The 20,423-nt window shown below is 46.9% G+C and overlaps 1 protein-coding gene across 1 annotated transcript in view; it reads right to left on the bottom strand.

The window, feature by feature from the left end:
* Nucleotides 1-20,423, bottom strand: part of ABCA1 (ATP-binding cassette, sub-family A (ABC1), member 1) — a 79,458-nt gene that overhangs the window by 17,420 nt on the left and 41,615 nt on the right. The window contains exons 10-30 of the mRNA XM_009334320.1: nucleotides 17,700-17,940; nucleotides 16,971-17,110; nucleotides 16,171-16,287; nucleotides 13,078-13,266; nucleotides 12,001-12,206; nucleotides 11,732-11,908; nucleotides 10,900-11,122; nucleotides 10,326-10,547; nucleotides 9,490-9,694; nucleotides 8,830-8,943; nucleotides 8,182-8,353; nucleotides 7,497-7,628; nucleotides 6,827-6,966; nucleotides 5,647-5,784; nucleotides 4,902-5,122; nucleotides 4,360-4,432; nucleotides 3,618-3,820; nucleotides 2,523-2,571; nucleotides 1,489-1,602; nucleotides 974-1,122; nucleotides 372-510 (exon numbers count right to left, since the gene is read on the bottom strand). Of these exons, the coding sequence (XP_009332595.1) occupies nucleotides 372-510; nucleotides 974-1,122; nucleotides 1,489-1,602; nucleotides 2,523-2,571; nucleotides 3,618-3,820; nucleotides 4,360-4,432; nucleotides 4,902-5,122; nucleotides 5,647-5,784; nucleotides 6,827-6,966; nucleotides 7,497-7,628; nucleotides 8,182-8,353; nucleotides 8,830-8,943; nucleotides 9,490-9,694; nucleotides 10,326-10,547; nucleotides 10,900-11,122; nucleotides 11,732-11,908; nucleotides 12,001-12,206; nucleotides 13,078-13,266; nucleotides 16,171-16,287; nucleotides 16,971-17,110; nucleotides 17,700-17,940 (3,364 nt within the window). The remainder of the gene's footprint in view (nucleotides 1-371; nucleotides 511-973; nucleotides 1,123-1,488; nucleotides 1,603-2,522; nucleotides 2,572-3,617; nucleotides 3,821-4,359; nucleotides 4,433-4,901; nucleotides 5,123-5,646; nucleotides 5,785-6,826; nucleotides 6,967-7,496; nucleotides 7,629-8,181; nucleotides 8,354-8,829; nucleotides 8,944-9,489; nucleotides 9,695-10,325; nucleotides 10,548-10,899; nucleotides 11,123-11,731; nucleotides 11,909-12,000; nucleotides 12,207-13,077; nucleotides 13,267-16,170; nucleotides 16,288-16,970; nucleotides 17,111-17,699; nucleotides 17,941-20,423) is intronic.

Here is a 20,423-nt window from a genome sequence, read left to right as displayed (position 1 = left end):
GCAGAGAAACACTATCAGATCAGTGGGATAACAGGCACACAGTAAAAGCAGTAGCAGAACAAGGCTGAGAGCACAGTGAAAGAGCTCAGGAAAAGGATATGGGTGGAGATTTCCCTTTGAAGAATGCTTGGCCTAGGAGCACACACACTCCTGGTCTTTGTGCATAGTATTACTAGAGTCATAGCATCATTCAGAAATGGATATGGCCTTGCCAGTAGTTAAGAGTTGGCATTTAAAGGTCTAAAGAAAATACCAGAACTCTATCAAAATGTGCTTCTGAGCTAAACAAATTTAAACAACCTGGTAAGGAACTCAGTAACTCACATTTACAGAGAACACCACAAATGTAGGATTTAGCACCATTTCTAGGCCACAAGAAACATACCTAATAAAAGTGTACTGCTCATCATACATCCAGGGCTGTAATTCCAGGCTGGGATACTTCCCAAAGGGAGGAACAATCAGGCTGAACATGAGAGCAATACACACAAAGACAGCTGGCAGCACAACCTGAAATTGCAAGGAAAGAGCACGCCCTTTTTAAACCAAATGTTCCCAGAGGCATCAGAAGCTACATGTGAGTCACTTAATGGATCAAAACTTTTTCAAAGTTTCCCAGGAAATTCTCTGCTATTTACACCAAGGTATTGCTAGACACCAATACAAGACCTATCCTGGCATTCAATCAGGGCACCCACTTGGGATGCAGAGGATTCAGCCTCCAAATGCTGCTCTCAAGGCCAAATTTGGATTTGAACCTCAGCTGCATCCTTGCTGTGCAAGAATACTGTAACCATGTGGTTATCACTAACTCCTTTCACTTGCACGGGCCCCCTTTTGCTCAGATGTGCAGTGAAGACCAGTTTTGGTTATCCGTATTCCCTTGAGGTTTTCTGCCCACCTTCAACTCCAAATACTACATGGTCCAGAGCTGTCCCTGCTGAGGGACCCTGCACATGTTGGGTGCTCTCACCTGAGCAAAGAAGCCCTTCCGGCTTCTCTTGGCAATAAGCAGCCTCTTCCACAACAGAGCTGTGAACTGCTGCTGGGTGAGCTTCCAGCCCTTCATCTGGTAGGATCCTTTCCCATCCATGCCACTGAGAAGGTCTGTCTCTCTGGATTCTGTTAGCAAGAAGAAATGACCCTCATTCAAAAGCACACGGAGATGTTCTCTGGGCACTTCTATGCTGAAGTTCACCCTGAGACACAGGGTGACAGCTAGAGCAGCTACTCTCACTCATCCAAAAAAAAAAAAAAAAAAGAGAGAGCAGTGAGTAGAGATAGCAACAGAAATTCGTATGAATGCATTTTCACCCTTATCTCTCTGAGCCTTGATGGGAGGATTGAGCAGGCTGTGGATAGTGCACTGCCCACTATTCCTAAAGGCAAATAAACCACTGCTCTTTTGGCAGTCTCAGCCTTACAATCTGCAGTATTTATAACACAAAAGAGTTTCCACAAGAAAACAGGTTTGAGCCCCAGCAATACCTGGATCCATGTCTGAATCATTAGGATCAAATGCATCATCTTCTGTAAATGGACGAAGGCAGCTCTGTCTGTCTCCAAACACGCGCCTGTTCCTTCTGGCTGGCAATGTCCCATCTGAAAATAATGCAGTTAATTAGCTGAACTGCTTCAGTTAATCTCCAATTATCTCCAATTATCCAATTACAAAGTAATATCATCTTCATTTTACATTCTACTTGCAAACTGAGGAGCTTATCTGGAGTGACTCCAGTGCAGGTAAAAGTAAAACCAAGACAGTCACTCTGCAAGGGTCACATGTTTTATGCACCATTTTTTGTGTACTGTCCTAGAAGCTTCTTCCAGTGTACTGGATGCTTTTTTTTCATTTAGCCATGGAAACTGCAGGCTGCTCTCACTGTAAGAAAGTTCTCACTTAATATGCATATGATTCCCAGCGCAATTTACTAGCACTAGTTTATCAGGAAATGCTGGCACAAGCACTTAGTGTAGTGAGCTGCTCTCAGAAAGTCATTTGGTCCCTACTGTGGTCTGACCCTGTCAAGAGTTTTTCCTGTTCCTGAGAGTAGACAATAGTGTCAGTCAAGTAATTCACAATACACTCAAACACTAGAAACTCTCCATTATTACAAAATAAACATGCTACCACAGAGTCAATAGAAGTTAACAGTATATAAAAGCATGCATTAAGTATACTAAGAACAGCTATTTTAGGTCATTAAAAATCTTATCATAGCAGAGTTCCAGTTCAGTCAGAAACAGGGCCTATCATACCTTGGCCTGTGTCACTGTATAGCTGGACATGCTGCCATACACAAAGGTCATCCACCTGCCCAAGACTGGTGAGACCAGGAACGCTCCTCATTTGAGATACCCACTAGACCCTTTATTCCCCAGGGAGCTAAGTCCTGCACCGAGATTTTACTCCTGAAATATCTAGGCTTGGTCAGCCTTGTGCTTAAACAGCACAAGTACCATAACAAAGGCTACCTCCCGCTGATGCCCCCTTCAACACTGTAGGAGACAACTACACCCACCTGAGGTTTCTGCATCCACACCACTATCATCAGCCACTTTCAGGAAGATCTGAAAAGCAATGATAAGTGTCAGTGAAAATTAGAAGGGGAGCGATAACGCAGGGACTGCTTCAGGAGATGCCATGAGAGAGCACAAGACTGATAGATGCAGCATGAAAACAGAGGATATAGGGTTTATCCCCTGCGTGATGGAGACATGGACTTTGTGGCTTCTCTCCAGCTTCCAGGAGCCAGCCTGTAACCACATACCAACTGTTCCCCCCCTTCCAATGTCAGTTCTCAGTGCATCTCAAACACAACCTCTTTCCTATGTCTCAGATACTAAGACCTAGTTACTAAGTTTGGGGAGTCCCATCTTCCTCCTAGTCTGATAGTGCTCACACTCCTGTTCATGCTTGAATAGGCACCTTTGTGGAGCTTGTCCCATGGACTCTCCCTAAACCAGAAAAAAAACATTTTTGAATTGCAGGTAGCAGCCAACTCCTTCAGAGCTGTGGGAGGACCTAGATGGCAACCTCAATAAGTGACACCACCACAGTTTCAGTTTCTCTTGTCATTATTTAAAAAAAAAAAAAAAGAGACATTTCACATAAACAGGGGATAAAATGCATGATGCTTCTATGATAAAAGAAAGGGAGATTTGTCAGTTGGAAAACAGCCACAAGGAACAAACCCTAAAAACATCCCTGACAAGGGCATACATCTAAGTGGCTTCTGTAAAGTACGGTCTCCAGTACTGAAATGTATGTTTTCAGTTAAATGCAGCACAAAGCATCCCTAAAAATACCTCAAAGGTGTTTACATAGTCATTAGAAGCCAAATTGGGGGCCAACCTTCACATGACATCTCAGCGAAGTGTAACTGAGTACAGAGGACCTGTCTATGCTTGCCTGTACTAAATTTCAGTTTTTAATGCACGCTTCTATGAGCACACACTTAAACAGGGCAGAAGACAATCAGTTTTGGAGAGGAATGCAAAGCTGCCAGTTCCACAATAAATGTTTACAGGAAGAGACAAGACTCCATCTTGTTCTTATTTCGGCCATGATTTATTTTGCCTAGTTTAAGTCAAAAGAGAATCTTCAGCTCACTCACCTCCTCCAGGGTGGTTTCAGAGATCCCGTAGCTGGAAATGCCAAGATCAGAGAGACGGTCATCAATTTCATGGAACAGCTCCACAAAAGCTCCCTCTTTAGCAGCCTTGTACGGCAAGACATAGGTTAATTCATGGCCGATGTCCTCCACCAGCCTGGCCTCAGGAACATGTTTTGTAATGAGATTTGAAATTGCAGAGACATCTAGAAGAACCAAAAGGTAGAGATGGTGTTCATCTTGTTAGCGCTCATTATGTGGAAAGAAGAGCTCAGTCTGAAAAACCTTGCCGAAGGAAAGGAGGGAAAAAGTGACATCTCTGGAAAGCAGCTCATTTCCATGGAAAATCTGGTTTCCTTTTACATTTAATACAAGCTTGGATGAAAGCCTGGACCCAAGCCTAGCTATTCTTTTTATTTGCAGTATTTGGGACAGTTTCTACATGCTACTGGCAGCCCTGCAAGTCACTGATGTACAGTTCACCAGCAAACGTTACATATTGCTAACAGGCCTAGCAACTATATAATCTTTGGTTATTAAATCTCAGGACAGCTTGAACCCAAAATGGCTCAATAAAGAAAAATGTTCCAATATTTACGGATTTAAAAATACCATCTCTGTGAATTTAATAATTGTCCCAAGACTGTAACTACATAGGGGCACAAGGTTAAGGCAGTTGTCCAAGGTCAAAAATAGAGCAATGTCAGCACTGGGACTGAATCTTACATTCTTTTCCAAGCCTCACCTATTGTCAGTGTGTCACTTTCATGGTCACTGCCAAGGCCAGCATCAGAGCTGCTCTGGGAGACACTGTCATCCTGGTCACAGAAGAGAAGACAACCATTATTTCCTGCTGTTTAATCGAAAAGGGGCCCACCAGTCCCCTTACACTCTAGGTAACTCCAACCAGATGCTGCAACATGCTGGATACTCCACAGAGGAGTCAGAAAGTAATGGTGATATACCACTGCAAAAGGCTGAAATACAAGTAAGAGGTGACAGTTACAGAAGTGAGTGTTACAAAAGTGTGCACTTCATCTATTCTGTATCTCTCCAATCTTTGGACCACTGGCATTGAAAGAAACTATAATGGAGATTTACGTCCCATGCAACATTTAACCAGACATGATCTGGCATAGTACCTATAAAAAGCAAGTAACACTTCTTTTAAAGAGTAAGGGATTTCTCTTTCAGACATTCTACCATGTAAAATCTTAGCTGCTGCTTCCCATAAGCCTAAGATTTCATGAAGGAAGAATGAATATAAGCAGGAAGGGTCACCTGTACCTTTTTCAGATAGGACACTGTGCTGCTGCTGTTTCGGCAGGAGCTCAGAGAGGAATCCACATCCTTCTTGACCAGGGTCAAATAATAGCCTGTTCCCAGCTGGTTCTTCAGGAAGAGAGAAGAACCAACACAGCAGAGCTTGCCATGAGAAATGATGGCAATCCGGTCCCCCAGAATGTCTGCCTCATCCATGTGATGCGTGGAGAGAATGATAGTGCGGCCTGGAAGAAAGCAAGGGAAGACACTGCTGGTAAGTCAACCATACCCATGTTCCCAAGCCAAAGCCACCACAACTTGCCATGAAGTTGTATGCCGCAAGTCCAGGCTCCTTTGAACGAGGCTAGCAGTATGGAAGAGGTTCACAACTGCTGTCATGGGTTTATTCTCCCCACTCTCTGTAGGCCGTTGTCATGCTCAGCAAAGGCAGGTTAATTTCACGTCAGCAAGGTTGGTTGCACAGAGCAGAACAGGACAACGCTGCACACCAAGGGTGAACTTCTGACTTTTAACTGCCCTCACAACCCAGTGAGGAACTTTGTTCATGAGCTCTGACATGAACAGGATGAGAAAGGAGGACAGATGAGAGATAACATCCTTGTCCTGCATGCTCTTTGTTCTTTCCTCAACACAGGCAACAATAGATTTGCAAAGACACATTGTTATTTTGGGAACACTCATGAATCAGATTAGTTTTCTTTTGCTTTCTATGACAGGTTCATTGGGAGTAGAGAAGACGACCACATACCTTGCCGATACTTCAGGAGCAATTCCCATATCCCTCTGCGAGAATAAGGATCCACCCCAGCTGTAGGCTCATCCAGAATGACAACCTTGGAGCCACCAACAAAGGCTAAGGCAACCGAGAGCTTCCTCTGCATGCCACCTGACAGGCACAAGAAGAAAGAGGTGTTCAGGCTGAGGCAGAGATGAGGGGAACAGCAATAGGTGCAACACAGTGGATAACAAGATCTCCAAGAGAAAGCAGAATTGCATACTGCAAAGACCAAGCACTGCTACTGTTTCAGACCTTCAGTGTCCCATCACCTTTGGAACAGGGGATAATTCATCTGGATCGTCTTCCTTCAGTGGAGTCAAACTCTCCTCCTACTGCAAGGAAACCACACCTTGCAAGCCCTTCCATAAGTGAATCATACTATTGCAGCATCGGCAGTAGCAAGTCGCCAGCTTGGAGGCCTAACCATATTTGAGGATCTGGAGCACTGGTCTCCAGAGCTTGAGCTGCAGAAATAGGTCCCCAGGAGACACCCCTCCTGTGGAATTGTGCCAGAGGCAGCAGGAAGGAATTATGTTACACTCTTCCATACTAAAGCCAACCTGTGGCCATCTGCTCTCCCTTCCCAAGGTCAAATGCGCGCAGTCTGTGCTGATAGTCGAATCAGAAACAAACGAGTCTCGGTCCCTCAACTATCTGGTACAGACTGATACAGGAATCCTGTTGTTCCTGAACAAAGGGGAAGGACATGCCAGGATGCCAACTGAAGAAGCAGAAGTCAGCATAAGAAATGCACGTACAGTTCACAAACAGCAAGGGACTTGGAGATTACGGTCTGAGCCACTCTCACCTAAACCCATAAAACCCAAACATATTAGTAAGCATTTGGAGAATACATATCACACATAGCTGGACTATGTTGTGAGGGAAACAAGTACAAAATACTCAGAGAAAGTGAGTGACTTGTTATGGCCATTAGATAGTATAAGATAGTGTAAGATTGTTAAGTTTACTAAGATACACTGATTAGGTACTTAATAAATAACTGATTTCCTTAAGTGCTTAATTGTGTGGTAGTCTATATTTAATTGGAGGATCCAACCAAGGTCCATGATGCAGCCTCTGTGAAACTCAAGAGAGTTTTTCTGGGGCTGAGGAAGCAGCTGAGAAATGTAAAAGCAGCTGAACCTACCAGAGAGTTTGCTTGTCTTAGCTTTCAGTTTGTGAGGCAAACCGACATCCATTGCCATCTGCTCCATCTCCTCTTTCACCTTCTTTTCCGGCAGCCCTTTGAGCCGAGCATAGAACCAGATGTGCTCCTCCACAGTCAGCCTAGGGAACAGGAACAGGCTCAGGGCACAGCTGAGAGCACCATGCTGGGATTCATCCCCTGCATTAGCATTATAGCAAGCATGTTTGTTTGCTTGGGAAAACATCTTTTAAGGCCAAGGTTTCAGGAAGGAGCTACAGACTGGGTGTGCTCAGCTTGGGCCTGATTTCAGGGTGTGGCTATTCAGCACCAATGTAAATAATCCTCCTTTAAGGTTGCTTGACAGAGTACCCCAAACATCCCCAATCACTAGGCACTGGGGAAACATTTGGCCTAGTTAAGTTTAACAGAGTAGATTTCTTTAAAGAGAGGCGAAAGATGAAAGCGTAGGCTCTTGCTGATAATTCACAGGCACATACAAACACGCTAATAAACATAATGTCCTTGTACCAATCTCACACCACCCCGCTGTTTCACACCATGCACACAGGTAAAGATAGGACTGTCCGAGCTGAAAGCACACTACTGTCTCCTGAAGAACACAAACGTGTTTTGGATAACACCAGCTCTGTGTCTCACAGATGCTACTCACAAGTCAAACAGCACATTGTGTTGCGGACAGACACCCAGGTTCTGCCTGATGGTACTGAGCTCAGAGCGGATATCTTTGCCCAGGATGAAGGCTGTACCCGAGGTTGGGGGGAACAACCCAGTCAAGATGGACCTGAAGGACAAACACAACACATAAGCAAGTTCCACCACTAGGAAATAGCTGCTGCACATGCCAGAATGGATGAATGAAGAGTGGGTGGAAGCCCTGGGGAACTCCCACATCAGGAAAGTAGTCTGAGAAACATCTCACTAATCAATAAAAAAAAAAGTCAGCTCCAATGGTTTTAACAGTGATCAAAGCATACCCACATGACTCTGCTTGAAGGAAATATTTTTTCCTCTAAAAGCTTCTTGTCCTTTCAGTCCCAACTTGTTTCCTTACATTGGTAAGTCAGAATCACAAATGGCGTTACTAAAAAATGCTGCCAGCAGATTCATTCAGCACAGCCTCAGCCTGAACTACCTCCAGTTTCAATCCCCTGTATCTGTACATCTTCTGAGGCAGCTGCACAACTAGGGTAAATCAGCTCCACTGATATCAATGGAGCACCTAGTCTGCACCCGCTTGCACACTGCAGTTGTACAGCTACCTCTACCATACTGACAGGAACCACAGTATTCAGAGTCACTTCTCCCACTGTCTTAAAGCATTGTCTTGTTCTTACATGGTAGTCGTTTTCCCTGCTCCATTATGTCCCAGAAAGGAGGTGATTTGTCCCTCATAGAAGTTCAGTGTGAGACCATCTACAGCAACTTTCTTGCCATCACGATAAACCTTGACCAGGTTCTGGATGGAAACACCAAGGCTCAGATGCATAGGCTCTTCCTCCTTGCAGACTGGAAGAAAACAGAGCAAAGTAGAGAGAGATATGACAGGTTTTAACAGCAACTGTGTGGGAGTTCTAAAAAACATCACATTCCCCCAAGTCTGTGGAGATCCAAGGAGAAATAAGCTATATGAAGAACAGACCACATTTCTTCCTCAGGGACAGAAACCTTCCACAGAAGTTGTCCTTCAGCTCTTATCTCTCTATTGGGCTCATCTGGGAGTTAGAGATCTCCAGTGTCACCAGGGTTGGCAAAAATGGGAGAAATTCTCAACTCCATGAGGCTGGAGTATCACCTGTACTCAAGAGGGCAAAGTGCCTTGGGTTTATCTGGATACACCCACTTGATCAGCATACCCAAACTGTGATAACAAAGGGATGACCAATTTCACCTTAGCCATGCCAATCCTGCTGTTCTTAGACTCTCCTTTCAAATAGGCAGACCATAACACTTCACTGCAGAAAGGCTCTGTGTCCAATACTTACCTTCCGAAGGCCCCTTCTGGTCAGGATGAGGGTGCTGCCTGTCCTGTGGTTCCTCGCCAAACCAATAGGACTTTGTGAAAGGAAAGTACCAGGGCCTGGGAATCCCGTACTGGCCTAAAGAGAAAAGCACTACATGAGCCTGACTGCATCTGTCCCATTTCTTGTATCAGCTTTCAGGACAAGAAGGGAACTACTCCACCCCCAGTAAGCCTCTACGTTAGGCAGGACTAAGAAGAGATCTTTCATGATGAAGACACTGCCAGACTTCGGGAGTAAGACACATCTCTTTCCCCAAACTTCACTTGAGGGTTAAAAGCCCTGTGCTGGAAGGTGCTAAGCAGCCACATGTGGTGCTGATACTCTCAACTCCTCCCCTGCAGCAGGGTCTGTGGACTTAGCAGTTCAGAGAAGGGAACAGCTGAAGTGCAGCAAAGCTTCTGGGACTAGCTCAGCCATCACCACAACGGGGCACAGCCTCTGTGCTGGGCAACAGTCACTGCTATCAGCAGCCACCACCTTACTGTCATGCTGGTCTGTGGTTTTCCTCCACGACCTTTCTGCAGCTCTGCTTAAAAATGGGCCCAGTTTGCACCTTGGCAAACGTGAAAGGATCCATTTAAAAGCGTGAAGACATGATCCTCCCTCAGAAGCAGACCTCACCTGGGAAGACGGACTCAATGTACCAGGTCATGACTCCATATAGGAAGGTGTCGAACAACATCATGACGGCAGATGTGGTGATGCTAAAGCCATCTTCTTCCAATGGGCTCTCAAAGAAGTTGTCCCACTGAACACCAACTCCCTGCTCCTCAAACAGTGCAAAGTACTCACAACCAAAGCCAAAGGCTACTGGAGACAGCAGGCTCTGCAAATGGGAGGCATGAACACGCATTCAGTTTTTCACAACTACTCTCCAACTGGGCAGCTCAGCTCTAGCACAACGCTAAAGGACATGGTCCAGAAACCTTATAGGAGAAGTCAAAGGTCCAAGGAGCATGACCTATTTGCAGAGAGGGAGTGGCAGACTCAGTCTTGGTTCCAACAAGCAAGCAAGGCCTGAAGTCTCTGCTGGACCACCACCCAAAATGGTTTGGTTCCCTATTTTCTTTCCCTTGCCCTTTGGACTTTATGTGAGGGAAGAGATCACTAACAGCCACCCTCTCCAGACAGGTATGAAATGCTGTGCAGAGGAAAAGCAGCTGGTTCTTTCAGTCTGCATATCTGGTGGTACAGCATCACAGCGTACAGAAATCAAGGCAGCTTAGCCTGGCTGAATTACTTCTACTACCAAAGCCAACAAAACCCTCCCAGCAGCTCCTAGCAGGTTCAGTCAACATCTCCACCAAGCCCAGCCCTGATAGCCTCTTACACTGGAAAATTATCCTCCCATTGCCACCTCCCTGCCTTGTTATCAGTGTCCAGCTAGAGAGCTGCTAAGTGCCAGCAGCTGGCACTGGTGGAGGCCCAGTACCCAGGACAGTTTCCTCAAGACTCACCGCAAAGATCTTGAGTGAGAAGCTGACATAGTCCTGCCAGGCAACACACAGCACATAAGGCAGGTACAGCGTGAAATAGACAATGCCCCCACAGGCAGCTGCCAGGTTGGCCCTGGAGAACACGGTGCTGATGAGGAAGCACTGGAGGATGGTCACAACACCGAAGATTGAGAGGAAAACAAACACCACACTAGGGTCGCTGTAAGGCAGCAGATTCCCCATCTGGCAGGAAAACAACAGATGCATCAGGATTTGAAAGGGTTCCCCAAGGCAGCTGTAGTACAAGTAGGTCTGCAGAGCTGCTGCTCAGGGAAGCAAATTGCTGCAATTTGCACAACAGCCCTCCCAGAAGTGGTGCAGTATCAGAGGCACCTTTTCAAGAGCACTGAATCTACTACAGCCCCTCCCACTGCTTTCAGCCACTCAGCCTGTTTTGTTCCAAAACCCTGTTCCCAAAAAGTTGCTGGTCAGCCCACACTCATTAACTCCTCCCCAGTGTGCCAGTGCAGACCACTGCTTAGCAGGCTCTCAAGGCTCTAGATTCTGCTGCCACAGACCAAGCCAGTCAACTCACCTTAAGGATTAGCACCAGCAGGCCTGCACTCATCAGGAGAGGGATGAGGCTGCTAATGAACCAGCTTAGCCAGAGGATGCCGTTGTCAAGTCCCATAATCCTCATCGTCTCCTTCAGCCGGGCTTCCTTCTCATACACAATGCCCTTAATTATCACAGCCACTGAGTAGATCCAGGCTAGAGTCATGAAGAGAGGCATGGAGCGGCTCATGACCCGCAGAAATCTGAGAGAAGGAAGGAAAGGAGCCAGGAGAACAGAGTGAGAAACATCAGTGCAACTTCAGGTACCACTCAAGGGCTAGCAGAGCATGGTGACGGCTAAGGCTTCACTGCACAAAGCAGCCCATGTGCAGAGCATGACACAGGATCAGTGTCTCACCACGAGGTGAGGCTGATGGGTTTAGAGCACATCACCAGACCAGAGTGGGAGCCGGAGTTGCAACTGTCACCCAGTGGAAGAGCAGGTGCAGAGACCTGCCTTTCCTGGGGACTGCTCTCAACTGTTCTCTTTCCACTCTCCTGTGCCTAGGTCTCTGCTTTTTTCCCAGTGCTGTTTTTGCCTGTATCGGGTTTGGCGATATGGGCACACCTCAAGAATACACTCTGTATGTGAAAGTCCTGTACAGACAGTCCTCCTCCTGGGAAGGACTCTGCAAGTCATTACATATTTTAAATTCTCCATGCAGGTGTCCTAATTCCAGGGATTAGGAACACTAAGGAGATTGCTCCCACACTGATAGCGGGGACATAAACCATGCCTGAGGAGTGTTAAAAGCCCATGCCTCCCGAGCCACAAGCCTCCTGGGAGCTTTCGAAACAGCCTGCATACATACATGTCATCCACGTAACACGGATAGGGCATCTGCTGCACATAAACTCCTGTCTTCTTCTCCGTGCCTGTCTGCACCCTGATGATGGCCTGCTCCACCACATCCTGCAGGTAGGCAAAGCCTCCCCAAACATAGCGCATGTCCTCAAAGGGATCAGCACGGGGACCAGGATCCCAGTACCTGTACCGAGGGAACAAAACCTTTCCGTTAGAAATCCTCATCACCACATCCCCCATAAGAAATTGTTCATAAGGCAGCATGCCAGGACTCACCCGTCCTTGATCTTGTTGGTCCTTTCCACATTATCAATGTCCATGCGTATCTTGTATTTCACATGTTGAGGGAGCTCTATGCTGTTAGGAGCTATTTCAGTGAAGACTATGCCAGCCCAAAACCTCCTTTCATCCAGAAGCTCCAACGACTTGTTTATAAGTCGGACTTCTGTGGCCACAGGCTCTAGTTTGTCCAAGTTGACACACTAGACAGGGACAGATTTGGAAGCATTTATAGGTTAAGTTACCAAACCAGAATGTACTTTGTTTACGTTTGGGAGGGAGAAAAAAGGAGAACTCTGCAATGGTAATGCCATGCCCAAGAAAAGGCTGCAGCACTGGACTACTTTGCAATGTCTCAGGGTAGCCTAGCGAGCTGCTAGAGAGGTCATTTTTTCCTGCTTGATGGTCACCTGCTAGTCAAACATATATCACTGAGAAATACCCCAGCGAAAGTATTTTCTGGACAAGAGGTTAGGTAGCATTGTAATACTAGCTATAGGACACCATCCAAGCATCAATTTCCGTAGATAGTGTTATTTGCTCTCTTACCAAAAAACTAGGTCTGATTCAAAGCCTCTAAAAATCAGCAGAGAGACCTGAAGGCTTTGGACCAGGTCTCTGACAGACCAAGATCTGTTTCTGTTTGCACCCATCTACCAAGATGACCAAGTAGAACAAGTTTCATTATTCTCTATGTCTTCCTCAGCTTAAAGCAGCTGCTAGCTTCACTGCAGTCTCCAGCTAAAACCCCAGATCAAAATATGAGCTGTTACACTGCTGAAGCAAGCAGCAGCTCCCAGTCGTGCAGTAACAACACGGTGGGAAACCACATGCAATGGCCAAAGCGAGAGCTTCAAGAACAAGGCCTACGGTTAGGTTCGCACACCTATATTTAGGCACCTGAAGAAATGATATTTTCGAACATGCTGTGCACTCAGCCCTACCAAAGCCTGGCTGTTTACAGAAAATGGACTGAGGAACATCTGTCTTCCCCTTCCAGAACACCCCACCGTGTGAGTGGAGACCAAGCTGCTGCCCTCCCCCAGCTCCTTGCCCACACTAGCAAGATCTCACCTCCATGAAGCGGGATATGGTCTGGATAGCCCGGTCTGTCTCATTGAAGGCGTCCACCCAGGTATATACCGAACCATTTGTTGTCTCAAAGTCCTCCGGACGATTTGACAGGAAACGGGCAACGTCCTCCACTGTCCAGTTGGAAGCTGGCAAGTGCAGGTCCCAGAGAGCTTTGCCTTTCAGCAGCGTCTGCAGATTTTGTTTTCAAAGGAGAAACAGTTGTGGAGAATTAACATTAGATCTCCTCTCTCATCATGAAAACTAGTGCTACCAGGGAAAACACCTTTTAAAAAGGTGCAGGGAGAGGTCCTCTGCCATACTGAGATCAGCATGGTGAGGTCCTTCCTCTTACCCTGCCATTGCAAAGGCTGTGCCTCCCCCCATATAAACTACACCATGGGGTGTGCTTTGCAGGCTGGCTGGCTGCCTCCATGTCCTGCCACCCGTTTCCCAAGGAGAGGGCAGCAGAGAGCCATGCACAGCTCTGCACCCCGCACATGCAAACCAGGTCTTGCACCAGCAAAACAGGGAAGAGGGAGATGTGTGTTCAGGAGAACAGCATTCGGCTGACGAGCTCTGCTCACTTCTCCCAAACAAATCTCTGCTCCTGTCTAGGATGGAGAGGGGCTGTGGCATGGCTGGAGGCTGAACTGTCACAGTGCTGCAGAAATACCAGCACCAGAGGCTGGGTGGCTTTTCTTACTATTTTGCTATTGCGCCATCAGGGCTGGCTGAAGCAGCCCTGTACAGCCATGATGTCCTGCCTCTCTGTTCTATCTGGGACAGTGCTTTTTTCACCTCGTAACTACTAGCTTTCTGAGGACTGGCTATCGCCCCACTATATGTATGCACAACACCCCACATAAGCACAGTCCAGGCAGAAGCACCTGGCATTGAAGCAGAACCCAGACCTTTGGGCAGACAATATAAGGGCAGGCAGGAGGGGAACATCAATTGTAAAGAACAGACGTGAACTGAAGTAGGAGAGAGAAAAAAAGCCCTGGACAAGAGAGAAAACTGTAAAAATCCTAACCAATAAAAACAGGAAATGGATTTCCTGCCAGAACAAAGAATGAAGGAGAGGTGAGGAGCTTCCCCATGCTCTCTCTTAGCAGCAAACCAGAAAGTAATGAGTCACACAGTTACAAAAACAGCATCACAAACTGGGAAAACAGAACAGGCCAAGCTGGCAAAGGGAAATCCGAGCAAATAGGGATTGACTGCACTGAGCTCTCTTCACATTTGGTCTCCCAAGGTTGGCTCACGTCACCCTCCCCAGAAGGAAGGGCACCATGCCTGCAGGCAAGGGGCTCAGCCTCATCACATTCAGTGGCAACATTAAAGCTCCTTAACTGCAGGGGCACATATTGTCCTCCCTGAAGTCAGCAGCTGCATTAGCATCAAGACGGAAGTGCCAGAGATGTGCAAGCAAAGCACTTTCCTCTCCTTCTGCAGGAAACAATATGCCGAGCAGATTGCACAACCCAGAAAGTTGGGAGGTGATAACCAGTCACCCATCAGCATGGCAGCCTCAGTGGCTAACAAACAGCAAAGGACTGACCTCCCCCTTGAAAGCAGCCACAAACAGGCAACTCTATGTTTCAGCCTATTCAGTTACAAGTGATCCGTGCTGCACCTCTAACCTGAATGAGATGCTGCCCAAGAACTGCCCAGGCATTGACCGTGAAGTACTCCTGCTTGTGTGAACTGCAACAGGTGACAATAAATGAGCCCCTGCTACTGCACCAATACAGAGGAGACCAGACTGCTGGGAATATCAAGAATTAACTACCAGAACCAGCAGGACTAACAGGAAGCATAAAATACAAAACCAGAAAAGCCACAGGCTCATTTAAAAAAAAAAAAGCAGCAACATTCACTTTTCAAAGGACACAACTGCAAACTAACATCCAAACCTTGACTTTCTGTCTGTACTCTCTGCAGCAAACGGTTCAATTTACAGTTGGTGGCCCCCAGTTCTCACCTCCCTGATGCCAACATCTACAGAATTAACTTTCATAAAGCCAACAGAGGCACAGAAGTGATGAAAATTATGTCTCCGACCCTAGTACCCCCTCATACTCTAGTATGTCATGTTGATGGGGAAGCGCAACACAGCACATCAGACTATTCAGCACAGCATTACATTTGGGTAAACAAGGAAAGAACTTCAAGGTTTAAAAGACCTGGGGAAGTCTCTGTGTAACAGCTGCACTATGACATCCAACCAGCTGCCTTGCAGAGGCAGCAGGAAAAGCTACTCTACAACTGTTTCTGTGTTGCGCGATCCCAGTTTTACATCACTGTGCTTCCAAAGACATCAGCACGGGGTGCAAAGATCCACCCCTCAGAGTTGCACCTGAGGGAAGCCATTTAGACAACGCTTCAGGGAGCCAACAGGCTAGGAGAAAGCGTGTCAAATCTGAACAAGACTCCCAGCCCCTTCTTGATGGTCTGGTATGCATGGCACATTATGAAGCAATCAGCCGTAGGGTGATGTTTGCTCTTCTCCCATGAGCACCCAAGTATTAATAAATTAAGCGTACCATGCATCTCCAAATTAAGTTTTTATAAGATTTGTGCCAGATTACTGCCAGGCATCTTAGGTTCAGCCCTAGCATGATAACCATTCAATTTCTACTGTACCCAATGGGGCCCAAGGCCACCTGGCACCTTCCAGGATCTGATCTAGGTATATGACTGCTCGCTTTGCTGCTATCATGAGAGCACTGCTGTGGAGAAGTGCACAGCACAGGGAGTGGAACGTACCCCCACAGGTCCCCAGTTTACAAAAATACCCCAAGCCAGATATTCATACCGCATTAGGGTAACACTGGGGAAGAAACGGCCCATTTCCCCACAGAGGCAGATTAGAAACAGGTGTTAAAACACGCACTGCTCCCGTTTGCAGCAGGTTGTTATATGAAGGACAGAGTGTCAAGCATAATGCAAGATTGGTACATGTTTCAAGAAGGGGTCCCATCCATACTAATTATCTGCCCAGCTCAGCACGGAAGCACCATCTAAAATAATTATTTCATCACTTATTGCAGAAGATGACAGTGGTGGTTCTGGCAAGGACAGCATACTGACCCGAATGAGATCCATTTCCTGACTACTTTCCATAAACATCCAAATCTTCGGGCTTATCTCCTCCCACATCCCCCCGAGGTCACGAAACACACCCAGGTCCTGGAACGTCCTGTTCACCTGTTGGCAAAGGGGAGAGGAAGGTTATTTCCAAAAGCTGGCAGAGATCCACTACATGCTGAGAGGGTGCATTGACCTGTCAATTGAAGTACCGAGCATTGCTTATATTCAAACAGCAGCTCAGGTTCTGCAAGGACCAGAGAAGGGAAAATGAAGTGCACTTGGAAGGAAAACAACAAGGAGTGTGGATGCCTGTGGCTGAGCACTGCCTTTCAAGGCTTGGTGAAGAATGATTGCCTTGGAGGTGAAGGGCACACAGAGGCAGCCTCTCCCCATGTGCTAGAATAGTCTTGCTGAGGGAGCTTGGGGAATTAGAGAGCACATTAGGTAAAACACAATTGGAAATAATTAAGGATCCGCTGCCCAGCCTGCAGTGGAGGAGAGGAAGGACCCTGAAGGCTTATCAAGGTCTTCCCCACTCCCATATCCCACATCAGAGACGTAAAACCTGTGCATAATCAAAAAGAAAAGCTTCCAGCCAAGTCTAGAAAAAGAGTTTAGCCTGGCCTTTTCTCCTTGAGCCTTCAACAGCTACTGCATGGGGAGTGAGAGACTAGGGAGGCTGTGCTTTGCAGGCAATCCTTTTAGGCTTGTGTTTGGGCCCAATTTAACACAGAGCAGCTAAGCTGCACAGCCAGAGGACATAACTCATTCTACATATCAGAGGATAGGGCTAGAATTACCTCAGTCATGACCTTCCTTATGGCTGGTGTGTCTGGAGTGTACAAGATCTTCCCAATCAGCAAGGGTTTTAAAGCCCTCCAGATAATCCTGGAAAGCGGGCTGGATTCCAGGTTCTTCATCAGCTCATTGCAGTAGGGTGCTGAGGAGGAGAGGTCAAGGGTGAGAGGCTGAACAGCACGGTGACAACTGCAGAAGGCACATGCCCCACTTGTGTGGGCTTTAAGGACAGTCACAGCTGACAGCACAGCATTTGTGAGACAACAAAAACCCTCCTCTACTGCAAAGCTCCACAAAAAGCCCCTTTCAGTCCAAGCCTCCATGGTCTGCCCGGCAAACATGGAGCACCCAGGTAGCCTCCAGCATTAAGAGCAACGCTGCTAATTCTGCACCGCTCCCACAACCCCACTGCATGGCACGAGCAAAATTTGTCCAGAAAAGGCCACATTTCCAAAAGGTTGCACATGACTATTCTCTCTCTCCCCCGAAAGAGGTCCACTGCACAGCCTTCTGTGGACTCTACACAAGGCCCTTGGGAATCCCTTGCACGTTGATATCCTCACTGGCTTTAAGGGCATGTGCAAGAGACAGCATGCACATGCCTTTCTGAAACAGCAGAAGGTATGCGGTCCCTGAGGACCACCTGCTTTCATCTGTGGAAGTTTGGGAAACACTAGCAATGACAACCATGAAGTAGGTGGGACCTTAGGCCATGCCAGGGTTACACTTACTTGTGGAGTTATCATAGAAGTTAGTTACATCGTCTTCAGTGCTGTTGCCTCCAAACAACGCTTTGTAATTGTTATCCTCATACCAGTTGAGGGATTTAATTTTGAGTCCTCCACCTTCGGGATGGCCACACACAATGCGTGACACAGCCTGGTAGATCTGCGTAGAGGAGTTTGAGGCATTCACGTTGGTCAGGAACATCACCTCTTGCCTCATGTCACTCCAGCTCTTCATGCTTAGCAACTGGAGGGGGAGGTGGGAGAAGAGAGTGGAAGCAGGGATAGTAACAGGATTAGTGAAAGGAGAAGATCTTGCCACTCTCCTTCAAATCACACATCTGTGTTCGAACAGATGAGAATCCCCGTGAATGCAACATCAACAGTAAAGACCAGGGAAAGCACATTTTCCCCCACCACAGTGGGAGAATGTAGAGGGAAGTCTCTTCTGTGCATGCACAAGGAATATGCCCTTACCAAGCTCTTTACTCTTAAGTTTTCTCCTCCAGTGCTGTGGGTGGTTCCTGCCCTCCCTACCCTCTCACACGGAAGCCACTTCTCCTCCCGGCTGCACAACAGTGCACACTCCAGTGGAGGCCCCTCACACCAGATGGGGGGTGGTGGTGGTGCATCGAGTCAGAAGAGTGAGTAAGGAGTAACACAAAGTGAGTGCAGCTCACGGGACACAGGCTGGATGAGCTGCAGGCCCCAGCAGTGTCACCTGGCACAATTCCATCAAGGTCTGCAAGCCTCCACTAATTTACACCAGGCAGCCGGTTTGACCTCCTAGATCGGTATCACTTGTCCCTGCCCCAGCACCTCCCAGCCCCACTGTCAACAGCATTCCCAGAAAACCCTTGAAAACAAGTCCAGCTGCAGCCTGAAGCCTGATCACAGCATGAGCTATGCACGCAGCCAGCCTTCTCCTGCCCAGCCAGACTGACACCAGGCTCAAGGTGACAACACACAACTGGCCAGGATGACTGGTACCTCCAGACTCATTCATCTGGCATAAGCATCTATCTGCAATATGTCATGAACAAAAGCACCAGGCGCTCAGCCTGAGACACTCATTGCATTAATGTTGCCATACTCAGAGGCACGGCCAAGCTCACCACAACGGAGAAAGCAATGCACCTCCATGAGCACTGGTTTCACGCTACACTCCAGTATTGCTCTCAGACTCCCTGTCTGGAGATGTAAGAACATCAGCAGAGGTGTGTCCATAGAGACTAGAAGTCTGTTTATCAGTAACTGGATGTTAGGAAAAAATAAGGCAAGGGCAAGAATGTAGGATACTTCCCCCAAGTAACCTTCCAGTTTCCATTTATTTTCAGCTCAGGGAACTTCTATTTCCTAACCTTCAATTAATTTCTTCCATGGTAAACTAGCGTTTTAAACATCCACAAGTATTTAACATCCAACATATCACTTGAAAGAACCTCCTCTCCTTAACTTAGCTATGGTTAGCTCCATTTGGTGCCATGTTTTTTGCACTGGAAGAGACAGTGAACATTCAATCCCTCTCTCTTTTCTGGGCCACTCAACTCTATAGACCACTGTCATATCCCCAAGTAATCTCTTTTCCAAGCTGACGAGTCCCAGCCTACTCCCTTGTTTCTTGTGTGAATGTCGTTCCACTTCTAAATGTCCTAATTGCTCTTCCCTAAACTTTTTCCAGTTCTGCTATTCCTTTTTGGAGAGGAAGGGCCTCGATCTGTGTTGTGATACATATATCAGAATAAATATCCGATATATATCCTGATAGGAGAGCAATCCATGGTTTTATACAGTGGCATGGTATCATCTCACAGCTGGTTCCCTACCCCTTTTTAGATCTTTTCTAGCATTTGATCTGATTTCTTGACTGCTACTGAAATATCAGGTGACATTAACTTGCATGTTCTTGCTATGCTGCCCAGAACAGCAACATGCACTAATAAGGGCAAGCAGAACTGCTGAGACACCTATTTGTAACTGCTCATCAGCTGCATCTCAAACAACTTTAGATGCTGTAGCCCAACTGCCCTGTTTTCAGACACAGTAACAGAGTCAGTCAAAGACCATCTGCCAGTTTTGCTCACTGTGTATTGGTTTTGTCACCTTTGGTTAAATAAAATGCAGACAATCAAAGTCTAGGGCAGCTGGCACAGCCAGCAACAATGCAGAAAGCGAGGGTGTGCTGGAACAATTCAGTCCAAATTCACCCAAGGAAAGCACACCTAGAGTCTCTGGCCTTACACTGGGAGGCAAACCTGACCCTTTGTGTTCATTATGTGTGCATGCTTTAGATGTGCCAACATCTGGACAAAAATTCTTCATGCTGAACAGCTACTATGTGTCACATACACAAGGAGCCTCTATTTTTAGCTGCCCTGAAAACACATGACACATTGATATGATGGAAGACAGCTGTGAGAACAGCTAAAGCCTGGGGATTCAGTACATGCATCCAGAGTGACTGCTTCAAGTGTACTTTCATTTCCTCACTACTCACTGCTGCCTTTGTCTGCACCCTGGTGCCACTCAATCTGGCTCCACAGGTTCAGGGTGACTGACAGGACACTAGCATCATGGGACATGAACGAAAAAATGTCACAACAGCTTTTGTTGGTTACATATGGTCATGTGGATTTTTTTGATTTGATGATTCCTCACCCAAAAGGCCAAGGCTGCATTTCAGCTGTGACAGTTTTGAGCGTCCAATTCAAAGGGACACCCCCCCCACCC

This window comes from Pygoscelis adeliae, unplaced genomic scaffold (genome assembly GCF_000699105.1).
Source record: "Pygoscelis adeliae isolate BGI_AS28 unplaced genomic scaffold, ASM69910v1 Scaffold311, whole genome shotgun sequence".
NCBI lineage: Eukaryota > Metazoa > Chordata > Aves > Sphenisciformes > Spheniscidae > Pygoscelis > Pygoscelis adeliae.
This window is presented reverse-complemented; position numbering and strand designations above follow the sequence as displayed.